General features: G+C 51.2%; 1 protein-coding gene and 3 pseudogenes across 1 annotated transcript; 3 read left to right on the forward strand and 1 right to left on the reverse strand.

Annotated features, from left to right (window-relative positions):
- The first annotated feature begins 1916 nt into the window (after positions 1 to 1916).
- Positions 1917 to 2891, forward strand: LOC132224797 (melanoma-associated antigen 4-like; annotated as a pseudogene).
- A 5845-nt stretch (positions 2892 to 8736) lies between these two features.
- On the forward strand, positions 8737 to 12219 carry LOC132224798 (melanoma-associated antigen 10-like). The gene is made up of 4 exons (XM_059679905.1): positions 8737 to 8992; positions 9063 to 9215; positions 11105 to 11276; positions 11343 to 12219. Exons 1-4 carry the CDS (start codon positions 8737 to 8739, stop codon positions 12217 to 12219), a joined length of 1458 nt encoding a protein of 485 aa, XP_059535888.1.
- A 2629-nt stretch (positions 12220 to 14848) lies between these two features.
- LOC132224799 (protein EOLA1-like) lies at positions 14849 to 16173 on the forward strand (annotated as a pseudogene).
- Positions 16174 to 17411: 1238 nt separating this feature from the next.
- On the reverse strand, positions 17412 to 18751 carry LOC132224801 (heat shock transcription factor, X-linked member 3-like; annotated as a pseudogene).
- Between the last annotated feature and the right edge of the window lie 624 nt (positions 18752 to 19375).

Below are 19375 nucleotides of genomic sequence, written 5' to 3' on the forward strand. Positions count from 1 at the left end.
TGCTGGTAATTAAAGTGTGGGTCTTGAGGCAGGATGGTGGTACCTCCCACCCCAGTAAAAACAGGGACCAGCTGGCTTAGGCTCTGCTGGCACAACTGGGTGACTCGGCACGATAGTCAATGTGGTGTGTCTTGAAGTCCACCTTGGAGGTCTCTGAGAGATGGTGGGCATTGCCTGCAGTATTCATTCTCAGTTCAGCGGAAGGGAAAGGTCCCAGGCACTCTCCGAGTAAACCTGGGTAGCTCGGGGAGGAAGGAGGATACCACACTCCAGACAATGGGTGCCCTGAACCCAGTCTGTGCTGCTGTCAGCCCTGGGAAAGGCCTGGCATGGGTCTGCAGAGCTGGTTCCTTCACAGGTTTGTCTCAGGGCACTCGGGAAGGACAGGGCCTTGGTCAGAGGGAATGACTTCAGTTCATGCAAAGAGAAGCTGAGGTTGTGGAAGGGTCATAAAGGTGTGAATGCTTCCTTGTGGGAAACTGCAGCTATGTGCTCCCTGAGAACAGAAGAGAGCCCTCAGCATCAGGGAGTGTCCTGTCCTCAGCATCCAGATTCCCCAGGCAGGGTGTGACATGCTCTCCCTTTCCACATGCCTGCTCCTCCTGAGCTTTTCTCACTGAGGAAAGTTATTCAGGGTGAAATCAGTTCAGCCGGATTCAGATCCAGGCCAGGCCAGGAAGAAAGGCAAGTATCCTCAGGCCAGACTAAGGGAACTCTGTACCCAGAGCGGATGGGCCCAGGCCCTGGTGTTAGTTGTGTGGGAACCTGGACAAGGGTGGGGACAGATGGAGCTCCTGTTCACTTTTGTCTCAGAGCTCTCAGGAAGGTGAGGACCTTGGTGTGAGACCACACATCCTATCATCCACCGAACCACATTTTGTCAGCAGAGAGAGGAGTCCCAGTTCCTGCAAGGAATCAAGGTGAGCCTTGAAGGGAAGCAGAGCACATGGGAAGCCAGACCTACCCTGCCTCCTCTGTCAGCAATGGGGAAACTCGGAATAGTGCCTGGATTAGCTCAGCTCACTTCCTACTCCTGTACCTCAGGGAGGTGAAGCCTAAGTCTAAGGAGATTGGGCTCAGTCAGCAGAGAGAGTGGTCTGAAACCCTGCAGAGCGTCATGGTGAGAAGTGATCAGAGCCTTAACCCAGGGTAGATGGACCCAAATCTTCAGTCACCCCTTCTTGATCCTCTGGGAGAGGGATCACATGTGGAGCCCCCTCAGTTTCTTCACTGAAGTGTCAGGTGTGTGTGGTCTTGTTCTGAGCATTTGACCTCAGGCCAGCAGAAGGCAGTGAGGGGCCAGGCTCTGGCAGGGGAAAGGTGGGTATCCTACGTGCAAAGAGGAACCTCCCACCCACAACAGAGGGGACCTCAGAGAGTCCTGCCGCCCCTCCTGTCAGCTTTGGGGTCCCAGGAATGTGCTTGCCATGTGCATGCTGAGGTGCCCTTTTGTTCCCTCCAGAAGAGGCCCCGGATTGGAGGAGGTGAAGGCCTTGGTCTACTCTACATATTCTCAGGTCACAGAGCAGCAGGAGGCCAGGAAGTGCTAGGAATTAAGGTGATGTGCCGACCATGAATATGTCCCCATGGGCTCCCCACCCGTGTCAGAGGGTCCTCACATTGCCTGACACCTCCACACCCCACCATCAGCTACAGAACCCTGTGCTGTGCCTTCTATACCCTGAACAGTCATGTCACTTCCTACTTCAGGTTCTTAGTGGGCAGGCTGATCAGGAGTGAGCCCTGTGAGTCCCATGTACACCCCTAAAGGAGAGACCTGGAAGTCACCTTTGTCAGAGCCGCCTAGGGTGTGTTTCTCAGCTCATGCCTCTCTCACTCCCACTCTTCCCCAGGCCCGTGGTTCCTCATCGCCCATCTTCTGCTCACACTCGGTCACTGTTCGAGCACGAGTCATCATGCCTGGTCATCATATGAGTGAGCCGTGGAAGCCTGAGGAAGACTTTCCGTACCCAGTTGAGATCCCCGACTTGGTGGCGGAGGAGCTGTTCTGGGCTATGCAGGAGGAGGAGGAGGAGGAAGATGCCCTGTCTCTCTCCTCCTCCCCCTCAGTCCTGTTTATAGACAGCCTAGAGGAGGTGTCTGCTGCTGAGACACCAAGTCCTCCCCAGAGTCCTCAGCGTGCCTGCCCCTCCCCCCATGCCATGGAAGCCTTTCCATGCAGCCAATCTGAAGGTGAGAGCTCCAGCATCCAAAATGAAGAGGGTCCAAACACTGAGGGAGGCCCTGAAGATGATGCCGATTTCTTGCTCCACAAATCACTGCGTTCAAAGATGATGGAAATGGTGGAGTTCCTGCTCCTGAAATATCGTGCAAAGGAGCCAACCACAAAGGCAGAATACTGAGTAGTGTCATCAAAGAGCACCAGGAGCACTTTCCTGAGCTCTTCAGTGCGGCCGTTGAGTGCACTGAGTTGGTTTTCGGTATTGTTGTGAGGGAAGTAGACCCCAGTACCCACACCTATGTCCTTGGGGCTAACCTATGATGGGATGGTGAGCGATGAGCACAGATTTCCCAACACAGGCCTCCTGGTCACACTTCTGTGTGTGATCGCCTCAGAGAGTGATTATACCACTGAGGAGAAAATCTGGGCTGTACTGAATGATTTAGGGTTGCATGATGGGAAGGTACATTGGCTCTATGGGGAGCCCAGGGAGCTCATCACCAAAGTTTGGGTGCAGGAACAGTACCTGGTGTACCGCCAGGTGCCCAATAGCGATCCTGCATGCTATGAGATCCTGTGGGGCCCCAGGGCCCACGCTGAGACCACCACGGTGAAAGCCCTCAAGTTTATGCACACGGTTAGTAGGGATTTCCATCTCCTCCCACGCCTGCCTGAAGAGCCTGAGTGCAATAAGAAACACTATGCCTGAGCCAGAGTTGCATCCAGGCACTTTTCAGGTCCATGTGCATTAACTTCTTTTGCTGGGCATAAAGTGCATCCAATTTTCAACTCTGTTTGAGAACAAACCAGTAGTGAGGCCCAGGGAAAGGTTTAGGTTCCTATTGTGATTGAGAAATTTATGATTTATTATTTTGTGAATTTTTAAGGAAATTTTCTAATGTTCCTTTACGTAGAAGTTTTCATAAACTTTTAGCATGTAAGTTTGTAAATGACATTGATCACATATATATTTCTGCATGTCCAGCTCAAGAGTAAGAGATTTGCTACTGTGTAATGAAAATTGGGACCCTTCCCATCCTAGTTTGTGATCCCAATCTAGATAACATGACATTATAATAGGATTTCCTTGGAAATGTGTAAGAACTCAGCAGTAAAATCCATGGAGTTAAGAAATAGAAAAATAAAAGCAAAAGGTTGTTAATTTTTGCTTCTTATATATTCTCATCTGTCTTTCCATGAAACAGCTTCTCCAAGGATCCTTGGTTCTGGCAAGAAAGGGGGGGGGATTTCATCTGAATAAAGACGACCCCTGCTCAGTGGTTCATTTACTCCCCAGACATTCACTGAGCCTGTGTCCTCTGGAAGGCCCTGTGTTAGTAGTGGGCACACTAACATAAGCAGGGCATATCCACCCACAGGATGATAGTGTAGGAGCTGAAGTCATATAAGGAAGGGGTTAGGTGTCCCCCTAATCCTGCAAACAAGTTACAGAAGAGGTGAGGCGGTGGGCCTCCAGCGACCAGCACTCACTTGTGAATGGACTTCATTTTTACCGCAGCGTACTTGCAACAGCATGGATGGAATTGGAGAGCATTATACTAAGCGAAATAACCTAGTCAGAGAACGGTAAACCTCACATGATTTCACTCATATATGGAACATAATGACCGACATAAACGGATGAACAAAAACAGATCCAAAGACAAAGAAGCATTGATCAGACCATCAAACCTCAGAGGGAAGGTAGGGCAGAGTGGAGGTAAGGCGGGGGGGAGATCCACCAAAGGACTTGTATGCAAGCATATAGGCCTAACCAATGGACACAGAGGCCAGGGGGTGAGGGCATGAGTGGGGGGTGGAGGAGAGCAATGGGGGGATAAGGACACATATGTAATACCTTAGTTAAAAAATGATGTGCATGGCCTGAGCCAGGGTACTTGGGAAACTGTGATTCCCTCTGCTGGGGTTGATTGTAAAGAAGCTGGGGGTGGCAGCTTTTTCTAATTTCATGCCATTGTTATCCGAGAAGATGCTTGTTATGATTTTAGTCTTCTTGAACTTGTAGAGACTTGTTTTGTGTTTTAACATGTGGTCTATCTTTGAGAATAACACATGTGAACATCAGAAGAACTTATATTCTGCAGCTTTGGGGTGAAATATTCTGTAAATGTCATTTAAATTCACCTGAACCTGTCTGCCATTTAGAGTCACTGTTTTCTTGGTAATTTTTTGTCTGGAATACCTATGCAGTGAAGTCTGTGGGCTATTAAAGTCCCCTACTATGACTTCATTGCTGTTGATCTTTCCCTTCAAATCCTCTAATGTTTTTTTTTTAATTTTCTTTATTTAGGTGCTCCTAAATAAATGGCATGAAATTAGAAATCAGTTACAGTAAAAACACTCACAAATATTCAAACACATGGAGGCTAAATAGCATGTTACTAAACAATGAGTGACTTACTAACAAGATCAAAAAAGAAATAAATAACTTCCTGGAAGCAAAAGAAAAGTACCACACAACAAATCAAAATCTATGGGACACAGCAAAGTAGTCCTGAGAGGGAAGTTCATAGCACTTACAAACCTACATCCAAAAAAAGAAAAAAATTTAATAAAATATTTAACCATACAACTTAAAAATTAGAGAACAACAAGAAAAGCTCTGAGCAAGTAGGAGGAAGTAAATACATAAAAGTCAGAGCAGATATAAATGACATACAGATGAAAAGTATAATATAAATGATCAATGAAACCAAGAGTTAATTCTTTGAAAATATAAACAAGACTGATGAACCTTTAACCACATTCAAGAAACAAAGAGAGAAGACCCAAAAAAGTAAAATCAGAAACAAAAGAAGTGAGGTAACAATTGACCCCACAGAAATACAAAGGATTGTAAGAAAATACTATGAAAATCCTTATGCCAATAAGCTGAACAATGTGGATTAAGTGGACAAATTCACAGAAATATACAATCTTCCAAAACTGAATCAGTGAGAATCCATCTTTCAATCTGGGGCTGCTGGCTCTTAACCACTCACCTGCCCTCTGCCTGCTGATTGCACCTAACTGCTCAGATGATGGCCTGATCTCCCCTAACCACTCGCCTGCCTGCCTAATTGCACCAACCACGTCTGCCTGCCTGCCTCATGACCCTTACCCACTTGCCTGCCTGCCTGATCGCCCCTAATGACTCTGCCTGCCTGCCTCATTGTCCATAACTGCTCGCCTCCCAGCCTGATCACCTGTAACTGCCCCTGCCTCAGCCCCCGCCACAGTGGCTTCCTCCAGAAGGATGCCCGGAATGATGTCCGAAAGTTCATTCAGGGGTCTGGTCTAATTAGCATATTACGCTTTTATTATTATAAATAGTACTGGAAGTCTCAGCCACAGCAGTCAGACAAGAGGAAGAAACAAAAGGCATCCAAATTGGAAAGGAGGAAGTAAAATTGTCATTATTTGCAGATGACATGATATTCTACATAGAAAACCCTAGGACTCCACCAACCAACTACTTGGCTTAATAAATGACTTTAGCAATGTAGCAGGATACAAAATTAATACCCAGAACTAGATGGCAGTTTTACACACCAACAATGAATTCTCAGAAAGAGAAACTAAACAACAACAACAAAAAATCCCACTTACCATTGCAACAACAACAAAAAAATAAGTACTGAGGAATAAAGTTAACCAAGGAGATAAAAGACTTGTACTCAGAAAACTACAGGACACTGAAAAAAGAGATAGGGGGTGATATACAGAAGTGGAAGAATATACCGTGTTCATGGATTGCTAGAATTAATATCATTAAAATGTCCATACCACCCAAAGCAATCTATAGATTAGATGCATACCCTATTAAAATACCAATGGCATATTTACAGATCTAGAACAAATACTCTAAAAGTTTACATGGAAGCAAAAAAAGACCCTGAATAGCCAGAGCCATCTTGAGAAAGCAGAACAAAGTTGGAGTGACCACACTATCAGATATCAAGTTATACTGCAAAACCGCTGTAATCAAAACAGCTTGGTACTGGCAGAAGAACAGGCATATAGATCAATGCAACAAAACAGAGATGCCAAAAATCAACCCAAGACATTACATTCAATTAATATTTGACAAAGGATACAAGAGGATACAATGGAATCAAGGCATGCTCTTCAATAAACAATGTTGGGAAAGTTGGACGGGCACATGCAAAACAATGAAACTAGACCACCAACTTGCATCATACACAAGAATAAACTCAAATGGATTAAAGTCTTAAGCATAAAAATCCTAGAAGAAACCAAAGGCAGCAAAATCTCAGACTTCTCTCTTAGCAATATGTTCGCCAATGCATCTCCTAAGACCTAGGATAAGGGAAACAAAAGAGAAAATAAACAAATGGGACTATATCAAAATGCAAAGCTTCTGCACAGCAAAAGACAACATCAACAAAATGAAAAGGGAGCTCACTGTATGGAAGAACATATTTGCCAATGATACATTTGGTAAAGGGTTAATAACCAAAAATATATAAGGAACTCATACAACTTAACAAAAGGAAGACAATCCAATTTTAAAATGGGCAAAGGACTAAATAGACACTTCTCCAAAGTGGACATACAGATGGCTAAGAGACATGATAAAATACTCAAAGTCCCCGATCATCGGAGAGGTGCAGAGTAAAATGACAATGAGGTATCACCTCACACCTGTTAGGATAGCTACCATCAACCAATCAACAAATGACAAGTGCTGACAAGGATGTGGAGAAACGGGAGCCCTAGTACACTGCTGGTAGGAATGCAGACTTGTGCAGCCACTGTGGAAAACAGTATGGAGTTTCCTCAAAAAATTAAAAATAGAACTCCCATTTGACCCAGTAATCCCACTTCTGGAAATATATCCCAAGGAACCCGAAACACCAATCAGGAAGAATATACACACCCCTATAGTGGTAGCAGCACAATTTACAATAGCTAAGATCTGGAAACAGCCTAAGTGCCCATCAGCAGATGAGTGGGTAAAAAAAGCTGTAGTACATCTATACCATGGAACACTGTACAGCAGTAAAAAAAAAAAAAAAAAAAAAAAAAAAGGCTCTGTTGCCCTTTGAGACATCATGGAGGGACCCAGGGGCTATTATGCTAAGCGAAATAAGCCAGAAAGGCAAGTATCACAGGATCTCACTCATATGTGGGGTCCAAAGAGCAAATTAACTGATGAAGAAAATAGATCCTGAGAGGTAGAAAGAACTTGGGTGCATAACCCATGGACACAGGCAATAGTGTAGTGAAGGCCTGGGGCAGGGGCTGGTTCCGGCTGGAAGGGGTCCATGAGGAATAGGGGACCTCTGTAACACGGTTGGCAATGAAGACAACAACAAGAAAGGCGGGCTTAGGTAGGAGGAGGACAGTGGTCTTTGGGACAGGAGTCCACCATTGGCCCAGGTCAGGTGACTCGGGAATCAATCCTTTCCTTTCTGGGCAGCACCCGCCCCCTGCTTTTGGCTGTCCTTGAGGCAGGCAGCAGAACCTCCGATTCTGTTCGGGTCCACCTGCCTTCCAGGACGGGCCTCAGGCGGGGACACCCATCAAGAGCAGGGCTTCGGGTTAGCAGAGGGGGGCAGAAGCTGCCTAGAGTCACGGTGAGCAGCGGGGGAGGAAGAGACCCTGCCCCCACCACAGGCTCGACATGGAAGGGCTTCTGGGACGGGGACCACACATGCCTCATCCGGGTCTCAGAGACCTTGCCCCAGCACGTTCCTCACTTCCGCATCCGGGTCTCTGAGACGCTGGGGATGCCCAGGAGATCCTGACCGCGCTCACATCCCGAGGGCGGCCCGGGACCCGCCCGAGTCCAGGTGAGGGTGCCCGGGAAGGCGAGGGACTCCGGGCCCTGGGACAACGGTTTCTGTCCCGGGAGGCCCCTGGGGCTGGCCACACGCGGCCGGTCGTGGTTGGCGCAGCCAGGTCTGGGGACTCGGGGTGAGGGGCGAGGCGCGTCGCTCCACAGGGCCCAGGGCCTCCAGGGTCCATGTGGCGGGCGGCTGCGTGGGAGGAGGCCCCGAGGCCACCCGGGTCCCTCAGACGGGGCTGGACCCAGGGACCCTGCCGTCAGGAGCAGAGCCAGCCCCGGGCCCGCAGGGGGTGAAGCCCACAGCCCTAGGCAGCCTCTGTGACCTTCCCATGGGCTCCCATGACGCGGGCCTTGCGGGGCTTGCCCGGGTGGGGCGGACCTCACTGGGGCTGAGGCGGGCTGGGCCCTGCGGGAGTCCCAGTGAGCACCCGGGTCCCACCGCACCGCAGCGGGAAGCCGCACAGGTGCCCCTGCTGTCCTCTGCGAGGGGCCCCATGGCGGGTGGCCATGCGGGCTGCCCCGACTGCACAGCGGGGGCTGGGAAGGGGCGGTGGTAAGGAGCTGGGCCTCTCCTCCGCATGGAGGGCAGAGCAGCTTCCGAGAGTCCTGGTCAGAGGGCAGTCAGGGATGGGAGGACCCCAGACCCCCACAGAGCCAGCCCGCAGGACTCGGGAGGGGCACACGCGGGACATTACCTGACCTCCGCAGGCGGGTCTGAGAGTCTCTGGGGGTGGCTGTGAGGATGAGGACCCCCGACAGCACAGGGCGGGGCCGGCGCCTGCCAGAGCAGATGGGGGCCACCTGTGAGGATGAACACACCCCCTTCCTCCCTTCCGCTTCCAGTCCTGGTCTCAGAGACTCTGGGGTTCAGTACAGGGAGGAGGACCCCATCTCGGCAGATGGTGGGCCAGGGACCCTGGAACTTAGACCAGAGTCAGTCCTGCTCTCAGAGACTCTGGGGGTTCCGTACAGGGAGGAGGACCCCATCTCGGCAGTTGGTGGGCCAGGGACCCTGGAAGCTAGACCAGAGTCAGTCCTGCTCTCAGAGACTCTGGGGGTTCTGTTCAGGGAGCAGGACCCCATCTCGGCAGATGGTGGGCCAGGGACCCTGGAAGCTAGACCAGAGTCAGTCCTGGCTGCTCTCAGAGACTCTGGGGGTTCTGTACAGGGAGCAGGACCCCATCTCGGCAGATGGTGGGCCAGGGACCTGCCATAGCCAAGGTGAGGACCCTGAGGGAGGATGCAGGGACCCTGGAAACCAAACCAGAGTCAGTGCTGGGATCCCGCTGGAGGATGACCACACACAGCTTGCGCTGACTTGCACAACCACAACCGGGTCGGTACCGGGAACAATACTTGAGAACGGCAGAGGGTGGGCCCAGGGCCCTCCATAGTCCATCCGGCAGGCCTCGTGGAGGATGATCCTAGGGGGCATTTCCTCATTGGTGCATCTGGGTCTGACAGTCTGGGGCTTGGGTATAAAGAGCAGGACCTCACATCAGCAGAGGGTGGGGCCAGCACCTGCCAGAGTCAAGGGAGGATCCTAAGGGAGAACTGAGGGAACCTTGGATCCCACCACAGTGGGAACCCCACAGAAGCCCGCACCTGCTCTCAGCCCTGGGATTTCTGGAATCGCTTTCCCATGGCTTCTCCCGCTCCCTTTGCTCTCAGGAAGATGAAAGAGGTCTGGCCTTACACAAAGGGTGAGGCGTATGGACAGCAGAGCCAGGACACTCGGGCACTGCAAGTGGCCAAGCTATTGACCATGCGGGAGGAAGGAGGGAGAATTGTCCTCCAGAACAAATGTGGGCCTCACAGACATGCACCCCACTTCCACTTTCAGCTCTGACACACCAGGCAGGGCTGTCCAACTGAGAGCACTCTGATGTGGCTGGAGGGGGGGGAAGGGGGGGCCTCAGATAGGTGAGAGACCTGGACTGAGGGGAGCACATGCAGGTCAGCAAAGGAGGAGGGGGAGGTGGCCCGGACCCTGACCTCTTTGCAGGTGAGCAATCTGAGGAAAGACAGAAGGAACCCTAATGCTCCTCCCCTGCTCCCGAGTCTTGCTGTCTCTTTTCAAGGTTCAGCTGAGGACTGAGGGAACCCCTCACATCACAACAGGGGGAGTCCCAGCCCTACTTTGCCACTTCTGTCAGCCAGGAGAGAAAGTGGAACGTGGTGGCTAGCCGTGCTGTCCCTCACGTCCTCCACCAGTGACTCAGGAAGGTGAGCATTTCAGTCTGAAGGTAAGTGGCCTCCGGTCAGCACAGGAAGTTATCCAAGACCCTGTCAGATGTCACAGTTAGGACTGAGGGGATTCCCCGTCCCAGGACGGATAGACCCCACAGAGTTTGGCCATGACATACTGTATCCCGTGGGAGGTTCTGGGCAGGTGTGGTCTGCTGCGGGGCCCCCTCACTTTCTTCTGTTCAGTTTCAGGGGTATGTAGCCTTGTTCTGAGAGTTTTGCCTCAGGTCCAGCAAGGGGAGGTTCCAGGCCCTGCCAGGGGAAAGGAGAGGATGCCGAGGGAGGACGCAGGAGACCATCCAGCCCAGAACAGTGGGGACCTCACAGCATCCCGGCCTCCCTGTTGTCAGCACTGGAGGCCCATGGCTGTGCATGCCACCTGCACGCTGAGGTGTTTCCTCGTTTCCTCTTACAGGGACTCCAGGAACCAGGAGATAAAGGCCTAGGTCTGAGGCACAAAACACAGGTCACAGAGCAGAGGAGGTCCAGGCAGTGCCAGCAGTCAAGGTGAGGTGCCTGCCCTGACCTAGAATGTGTCCCTAGGGTCTCCCCCATGCCAGAATCGATGAGAACGCCCTCAGTACCCGACCCCACCCCACTGCCAGCCACAGAACCCTGGCCTATGCCGGCTGTACCCCAAAGAGCCATCTGACTTCCTCATTCAGGATCTTAGGGTACAGGCCACCCAGGAGGAGAGACCCCAGTGAGGCCCAAGAGCACCCCTAAAGAGGAGACCTGTAGTCCCCCTTTCTCACAGTGGCCAAGGGTGTACTCAGCTGAGGCCACTTACCCTTCCTCTCTCCCCCAGGCCTGTGAGTCCTCATTGCGCACCTCCTGCCCGCACTCCTGTGGCTGCCTGACAGGAGTCATCATGCCTCGAGTTCCAAAGAGTCAACGCTCCTCGCTTGAGATTCCCGTGCCTGTGGAAGAGGATTCTTCCTCCTCCTCCTCCACCCCTGTTGCTTCCTCTTCCTCCTCCTCCACCTCTTCCTCTTGCTATCCTCTGCTTTCAAGTAACCCAAGCACCTCAGAGGAGGGGGGGGAGGAGCAGGAGGAGAATGTGGAGGAGGAAGAGAATGAGGAGGAGGAGGAGGTTCCTGCTGCTGCTGGGGCACCGAGTTCTCCCGTGAGCTCTCCAAGTGCCCATGCCTCCCCTACTGCCCTTGCCGCTGCTGCTCCCTTGAGCCAATCCATCAGCGAAGAAGGGGGGGGTCCGAGTACCTCCTGGGCCCTGCCAGGTACAGAGTCCTTGCCCAGATGTGTGATTAATGATAAGGTAGCTGATCTGGTGGGGTTCCTGCTCCTGAAGTATCGCACAAAGGAGCAGACCACAAGGGCAGAAATGCTGAGTAGCATCATCAGAGAGCACCAGGACCACTTTGCTGTAATCTTTAGGGAGGCCTCTGAGTGCATGCAGCTGGTTTATGGCATTGATGTGAAGGAAGTGGACCCCACCAGCCACACCTATGTCCTAGTCACCAACCTGGGCCTCTCCTATGATGGGATGGTGAGCGATGAGCACAGTATGCCCAAGACGGGCCTGCTGATACTCATCCTTAGTATAATCGTCTTGGAGGATGATTGTGTCCCCGAAGAGAGGATATGGGAAGCACTGAATGCCATGGGGGTGCATGCGGGGATGGAGCATAGCATCTATGGGGAGCCCAGGGAGCTCCTCACCAGAGTTTGGGTGCAGGAACAGTACCTGGAGTACCGGCAGGTGCCCAACAGCGATCCTGCACGGTACGAGTTCCTGTGGGGTCCCAGGGCCCACGCTGAGACCACCAAGTTGAAAGTCCTGGAGTTTTTGTCCCAGGTCAGTGGGGGTGACCCCAGATCCTTCACACACTTCTATCAGGAGGCTTTGAGAGAGGAGGAACAGAGAGCCCAGGCCAGAGTTAGGACCACAGATGATACTACTGCCATGGCCAGTGCAAGCTCTTCTGCCATGCCCAGTGGCTTCTTCTGCCTTGACTGAAATCCAGGGCAGATTTCTTTACTTTGTGTTTTAGGGGGGCAGTCGTAATCTAAGCACTTAGTGCAGGGCCTGACTGGGGATGAGGGAATCATAGTGAATGGCATCTTTGTGTCTCTGTTCCATTGGGGTGACTTAGAAATGTATCTTCTTTTATTTTTGGTATTTTAAAATGTTACTTTAAGTAGAATGTTTATTAGCTTCAGAACCTAACTTTACAAATGACACAGGTCACACGTTTATTGTTATTTAACTAAAGAGAAAGGGCTTTGCTATTTTGTAAAACTAATTAGGAATCTGTCATTTTATTGGTACTCTGTAACAAGATAATATGGAATTGGAATCGTATTTTTCAATGTGAAAGAACTTAGCTGTAAAACAGAAATAAAACAGTTAATTTTTGAATTCTTGTATCTCTCTCTCTCTCTCTCTCTCTCTCTCTCTCTCTCTCTCTCACACACACACACACACACACACACACACACACACAGAGAGCTAGATTTTCGTAGCTTATTCAAGAATGTAGAAACATAAACAGTAAAAAAATACCCTTCTCACTGGTTCATGTACACCCTAAACATTCATTGAGCCTCTGTCCTCACAGGGAAAGGCACCCCAGCCAGAGAGAGGGAGGGGATACAAAGGAGAGGAGCTGGGTGGAGGGACTGGCAGGACACTGGGTTGGGAAGGGAGTGAACAGAAGGCAGCTTTTGTCCCCGGGTCTTTGTCTTTGAGAGTGGGTATGATTTCTTAAACAGGATGACATAATAGATGAAGTGATGTTTACGTCCTTTTAGACAGGAGGGGAGAGTCAACCAGAGGGGGAGGTTGCTCATGTGTAGTGTGCAACTGAAGCTCAGGCCCAATGATGATGATGTATAGCCACCAGTTGTGACTGTCCTCTTACGGGCCAGGTGCTGGGGTCCAACCCCAGCAGGTCCAGGGGTCCCTAAAGGTGTGGACGGAGTCGGCGAAGAAGGAATGACACGGAGACAGCGTTCAGTTGATCAGCAGCCTAGCCAGGATCTCCAGCCAAGTTCTGGTCTCAATCTCCAGAGAGTTTCTGCTTAGGATCTCCAGCCAGGTTCTGTCCAGGTTCTCCAGCCAGGTTCAGTCACCAGGTTCTAGTCAGGTTCTCTTGCCAATTTCTGTAGTCAGATTCAGTCCAGGATCTTTTGCCATGTTCTCTCCAGCGAAGTCCTTCTGTCTATAGGTTCTCTGTAGGCTCTGTCTGTAGGTTCTCTCTTCTTAGTTCTGTCTGAAGTTCTGTCTCGCTGTCTGGTTGCATCTGTATTTATACCAGTTGATTCAAATCCTATCAATCTCTATTCCAAAGGTTAGGGCGTTTCTTATCTCCATTCCAGGGAGTAAAGATTATGTAGCTTAAGCATGATTGTTCGTAGTTAAAATGATTAATTACCCACCTGGCACTTAGTTGAGGGGTTTTATTCCCTCCCTAACTTCAGGGGAAAATCCCTACCTGGGGATTCAACCTTTCTCGGAGAGGTGACCTTGGTTAAAACACATAGTGCCAAGAAGGTGAGCAAACATATTAAGAACCGTATGCCATATATGCCAGGTCCCTTGAAACAGCAAGGATGGACCGGCTCCCGGCAGCCAGGTACTCAGCCCAGTGGAATCTGAGCTCTGCCAGGTACTAGGTCCCTCTTCCCCATGTAAAAGGCAAGGACAGTGGGTGAAGCAGTCAGGGCCCCCATTATCATGGGCCGTCTAGTCATCCTTCTGTGCCACCTTCTCAACTGTAGACTGGGTGACAGTGACACTACCCTATCCCCGTTATTTGAGGATTGAATTCTAGGATTCTTGGATCATGCCCATCCCAGGTCCTCGAAGTGGGTTGGTGTGTGGGTACTGGTGCCAATTCTTCCTGCTCGTTAGTCCTTCTGTAGACTCAGGTGGGGGCCAGGAGTGTCTTCTGACAGCAGATAGCAGTGGTGCAGCCAGGGGATGGAGGAGGGTGGCTCCCAAGGGGTCCGAGGGAGACACCTGGCAGGATGATCTGAGCTCACACGGTGGTGTCCCAGGGTCCAGATGTGGTTGGAGCCCAAGGATTTGCAACCAGAAGCTCTGGAAGAGGGACTGGGGTGCATGGGGACTGCAGCACCTTGGGGTGAAAAGAGGAGGGAGCTAACAGTGTTAGGGTGGGTGGGGGTGGGCAGGAGAAGGAAAGCCCAGGAGGGTCTGCGCTGGGAGAGGACTAGAACCCACTCACCCGGTGTGAAGCCAAAGCACCCTTTCTCCCTCCTCTGTGCTCCCCTGGCCTCAGTGACCTCCTTTGTGGAAATGACCACACCCTGTCCTGAGTGCCTCTCCTTACTTGTCTCCACCTTCTTTCCTGAGCTCCCCAAAGACTCCATCTGATGGATGAGGCATCTGCATCACCAGCCCTTTCCATGGGGCCTGGCAGCTGAGTGAGTGGGGATAGGAAGAAGGAGCCAACACTCTCTGCTCTCCCACCATCCCTGTCAGTGGGGTTCCAGGGCCCCAGGGGACGTTGGGGGGAGAGGTCAGCCCACAGACCATGAACACGGAGGGCTGATGCATGATGCTGATTGACATTCACACTTTTGGGTTCCTACAGGCCACGTGAGGCCCAGGGATCTCCGGGGAGATGGAGTTCTCCTGCCTCTCCTGGCAGCCTTATGCAGGCTTGGTCTTAAATGGGGTCATGACTCTGGAGACTCGTTGGCGACCCTACTGAGCCGCCACAGGAACGGCACCATCACCATCCACATTGCTCACAGGGACTGGGAAGAGCCCCCTGGCTGGAGCTGCTGCTGGAGAGGCTGGGGTGGAACCCCACGCAGATTCAGGCTCTGCTCCCAAAGGGAGAAGTCTGGGAGAGGAGTAGCGCTGGCAAGGCGTGACACCCCGGGAGCAACCCACACCCCTCCAAGAGGACCCCCAGAACCTTGCTCAGGAATTTGGGGCTTGTTTTCTTTTCAACCTGTGGCAGTGGGGCTGTAGTTTGTGTAAGCAGCACACCTTCAAAGGGGCAGCAAGGGGCCCAGACTGGGGTTCCGAGGGCCGAGTTCCTACGACCTGGGTGAACCCTTCTGTCCACACTGGGCCTCAGTTCCCATTGCTGATCTGAGACGCAGGGACAGGTCCAAGTCTGCATGCGGTGTTGCCTGTATGCCCACATGTGTGTTTATGTGTGTACATGCATGTGTGTGTGAGTGACAGACCAGAGGAGGCTGCACAGCACACAGAGAGGGTCAGGTGGCCTCCAGACTCAGGCTGTCTGCCTGACTTCACACACCTGCCCCACCCCCACAGCCCATAGCATCCTGGGCCTTTTCCCTCACCCCTCAGTGGTTGAGGTCCCACACCAGCTTCTTGCACCTGGTGAAGAGCTTGGGGTCTGATTGCCTGTGGGTTCCCCACAGCAGCTGGGGCCCTTCTGACCTGCAGGTGCTGCCCCTAGCAGCCAGGCTGGGACCTGCCCAGTAGTGACCAGGCTCTGTCCACTTCATTTCCCTCTCTCCTGGGCCTCACCCAGGGTTCCCTGAGCAGAGTTTGACACATCGGAAGTGCTCAGTCAGAGGGACCCAGCTGACTCTGTGTCTCTTTGGTGAAATCAGCTTAGCCTCTAGTGGGTAAAACTCTGAATAAATGTTTTCTCTCAAGAGAAGCCTTTGGTTTATGGAAGGAAAAACATCTCAATGCTTCTCTCGTGGTTCCCAGGGCTCCTTGACTTTGGGGAATCTTTGCGGGCCCAGAAAATGTGCTCCTGAGGAGGTTGTGGAGCTGGAAAAGCAGGCTGTACTGACCAACCTGAAGCAGAAGTACCCAAGGGCACTTTCAAACCCCAGGTGCTTACTGGAGCCCATACCCAGGAAAGGGGGAAAGGATACCTTCCAGGTAGGCATCCCACAGCACCTGTCCCCTAGGGGCAGGAGGACTCCACAGGAAGGTCACCGAGAATCCAGCTGAATCATGACCATCAATGGGCCATCATGCCGCGGATGTAGAACTGAACTGGCACCACCGTGGACAGCACTACCCACCATCTGCTGTTCAACTAAACAGATTTCTGTGCCCAGATGTAGGGGACTGTCCTTGTGAGATGCCTCCCTGGGCTCATTGACTGTGTCAAGGACTCTGACCTTTAGGGAAAAGGGAAAGCTGTCAGGAAATATCTTGGTGCTATCACTATTTTTGGTCCTGCTCAGTCCTGGGTTTTACAGAGAAAAACGCTTTCATAGAACTGGTTATTGTTTGGGACGCCCATGTTTTTGTTCTGGTCAAACTCAGAGAACACTTCAGCAGCACCCAGGGTTCCTTGTGGGCGGTCTGGAAGCGGGCACTGAATGATTGCCAGAGGGTGACCAGCCAGGCCTGGCCTCACTCACGGTGAAAGGGACATCAGACTTTGAAATAAAGGAGCTGTCTGTCCTGGCAAGTGACTGGTCTGCTGTAAAAGTGTCCCTGGGCTCACGAGAGCTTGTGTTACACATGTCACATAGCTACCTTGTGACCCAAGAACGGCTCTGAAATACAACTCTGATGGAAAAGTGATGGGTAGAGGCTTTTTGTGTTTTATTTTTGTTTGTTTGTTCGTTTGTTTTCTGTATGAGCAATCTTTATTTGGGTCCCTTTTAGCGGGGTTACTAATAGCTGTTAGCTGTGAGGATGATGTGGTTTCTCGCAGGCATTGCCTGGAATGGCCAGTCTTCTGAGTCAGACTGGCTCTGTCGTACACTGCTTAGCAGATGGGGTGGTCCGGGTTCTAGGTGGGCCTCTCTGCAAGGCCCCTGGAACTTGGGCTAGAGACACTCTGATGCTGATCAGAAACTTCCTGGCATCATAGGGAGATCTGTGAGTAAAGACCCTCCTGTTTCAAGTTGCATGACTAATATAAGGTGATGCTGGGCATTTCTGTCTCCTGACCAGTAGGCAAGGATCAGGAGACCAGATCTTCCTGGGCTTGCCTCAGGACCCCCTAGCCAGTTCCTTGTCGAGGGTGTGAAAATGAACGAGGACAACTGGGACAAAAGCCTGTCTGGAGCCAGGATTTCTAGCCTCCTCAGGCTCATTCTGATGAGGTGTGTGGCATGGAAACAGAAGAACACAGACTCACAATTCTCATTGGATTGTTTCTTCTGTACCATGTAGTTTTTGCCTTTCTTTATTAAAGTGGAAATGGATTCATGGTTACAAAGCCTGTGACATTATGGGCCTGCATTGTGCTTGAACCGCTCACAGACTGAACATTTGTTATCTGAGGAGCCCTCCTGCTCCTCCTCAGCCTAGTCAGGGTCCTTGATGGAGTCATGACTGAAACGCCAGCGGTCAGTGTGGAATAGCACATGTTGTACAAAGACATCACTGAACCTTGTAGCGGTTCATTTGATGAGGGTGGGGGGGGGGTGGCAGATCCCCTATGTCATTTGGTTCCGGCAATATCCCAGGGAACAAACATGACACTGCCAAAAGTACCCTCCCCACTTGAACCACTTGCTGCACTTGGGCACTGGACCTCCCTGGCACTCTCCATGGGCTGAGGAACTGTGATCTCGAATGTCCGGGGGGGGGGGCATTGGGTCCCCAATCATTCTTGCCTGTCTCCTGAGCCTTTTGTTCAGCTTCTTTGCCGCCGCTCTGGTGGTGTGATCTTGGGGAGTGTCTTGTGGGGGCCACCTTCATCTTTTTTTGGGGGGGGGGGTGACACTGGTCCCTGGACAAATGCATGTCACCGGGTTGCCTTGTGTTGTAATGTTCTGGAGGAGGCAAGGCTTGCCTCTCTGGAAATTGCAATTTCTGTAGATCTGAAACAAAATTAATTAATTTAGTCACTTGTGGAGAAAGTATACCTATTTGACATTAACTGGCCGCTCAGAGTCTTTACTCATCCCTGCAGGTTATCTCTAAGGGGGCTATAGTTTCAAATGAAAATCTATACTTTCTCATCTTTTCATAAATACTGTATCATATGAATAGGGGTTAGGCCCTGAAATCATGCCCTTTCAGTATATTGTTCTGCTGGGTCCACTAGGAAGATGTTTGAGAAACAGGGAACGTGGGAAATGGGAGGACTTTCTACTTTACCACCATCCTGTTCCCTGCAGAGCAAACTGAAGAGTTTCCTGGGCATATTTTGCTAAAGCCATGGTGGTTCAGCAAGCAGATGAAACTCTTCAGGCTTTTCAATTCAAAGATTTGCTCGTCGCCCCTTCGGCAAAGAATCTCGCTCTGGAAAAGATTTTCATCAATGATCACGGTGTCTCGGTCATCATTCCAACACACAGACGAGAAGGCCTCATCCTCCACTATCCTCCAAAGCTTTCTTGGGAAGGACAGCCCAAGAAGAATGTTGTTTCCTTCCACACTGGTGGTGCCTTTGTTTGGGTCCAGTGGTTGCGGTTGTCTTGGGGGCTTGGATCTGGGCTCTCTTCTTGGTCCCCGTGCCCCTCCAAAGCCTTGGACACACATGAGGATCTGGGGATGTATCATATTGGAACATTATTGGTGGTTGTCCATCCTCTGATGGGGCCAGGTTGGCTTCTTGCATCTCAGGGGTATTCTGATTAGCCATGTTGATGCTCTACATCAAAAAGCACTTGGTACCCAGGATCCTATCACTTCAAAAGTGGGGTCAGAAATGCCTTTGGTCACAGCAGTGACGTCCTACATACACTGTCCTCAATATTCTAGAGTCTCGGTCGTGGGGCAACCAGCTGCTTAAGTCATGTGATGTCACAAAGGTGACTTATGGCTGCTCTGGAGTGTGGGCCCTGGCCAAGTGTAGGGGAGTGGATATCGGGAGGGCCCCCATCTTCTCTCTCTTCTAAAAGTATAGAGAAATAGTGTTCAGGTTAATATAAAAGGTGTTCATATGCTGCCAGGAAGATTTTTTCTTGTTGCTAGTTCACTGGATGTGTTGAGAGGTCATGATCCTATCTCCACCCCCATCCCTACAGAAGGGGTGCAGGCGGTTCATGGCCTCTTTGTTGCTCAAGGGCAAGGCCCTGGTTAGTCTTAGCCTGGGCAACCACCAAGACTGGCTGGGTCAGATGGGCTCCTGGGGGACTGTGTCTCTCAGAAAATGGTGGTTTGCCTAGTCTCAGTAGGTAGCCCCCATTTTCAATGCACCCCTCACAAGCTTCCTGCTTTGTCTCTTCCAGCTGTGCCTACT

The sequence above is a fragment of the Myotis daubentonii genome, chromosome X, assembly GCF_963259705.1.
Source record: "Myotis daubentonii chromosome X, mMyoDau2.1, whole genome shotgun sequence".
Classification (NCBI taxonomy): domain Eukaryota; kingdom Metazoa; phylum Chordata; class Mammalia; order Chiroptera; family Vespertilionidae; genus Myotis; species Myotis daubentonii.

Excerpts from the sequence above, each read along its gene's own strand:
- LOC132224798 (XM_059679905.1), top strand. The coding sequence starts at position 8,737 with ATGAGGACCCCCGACAGCACAGGGCGGGGCCGGCGCCTGCCAGAGCAG. Across the intron at positions 9,216-11,104 it reads AGGGACCTGCCATAGCCAAG|GAGTCATCATGCCTCGAGTT; the intron begins GTGAGGACCCTG and ends GCTGCCTGACAG. Across the intron at positions 11,277-11,342 it reads AACCCAAGCACCTCAGAGGA|TGCTGCTGGGGCACCGAGTT; the intron begins GGGGGGGGAGGA and ends GGAGGTTCCTGC.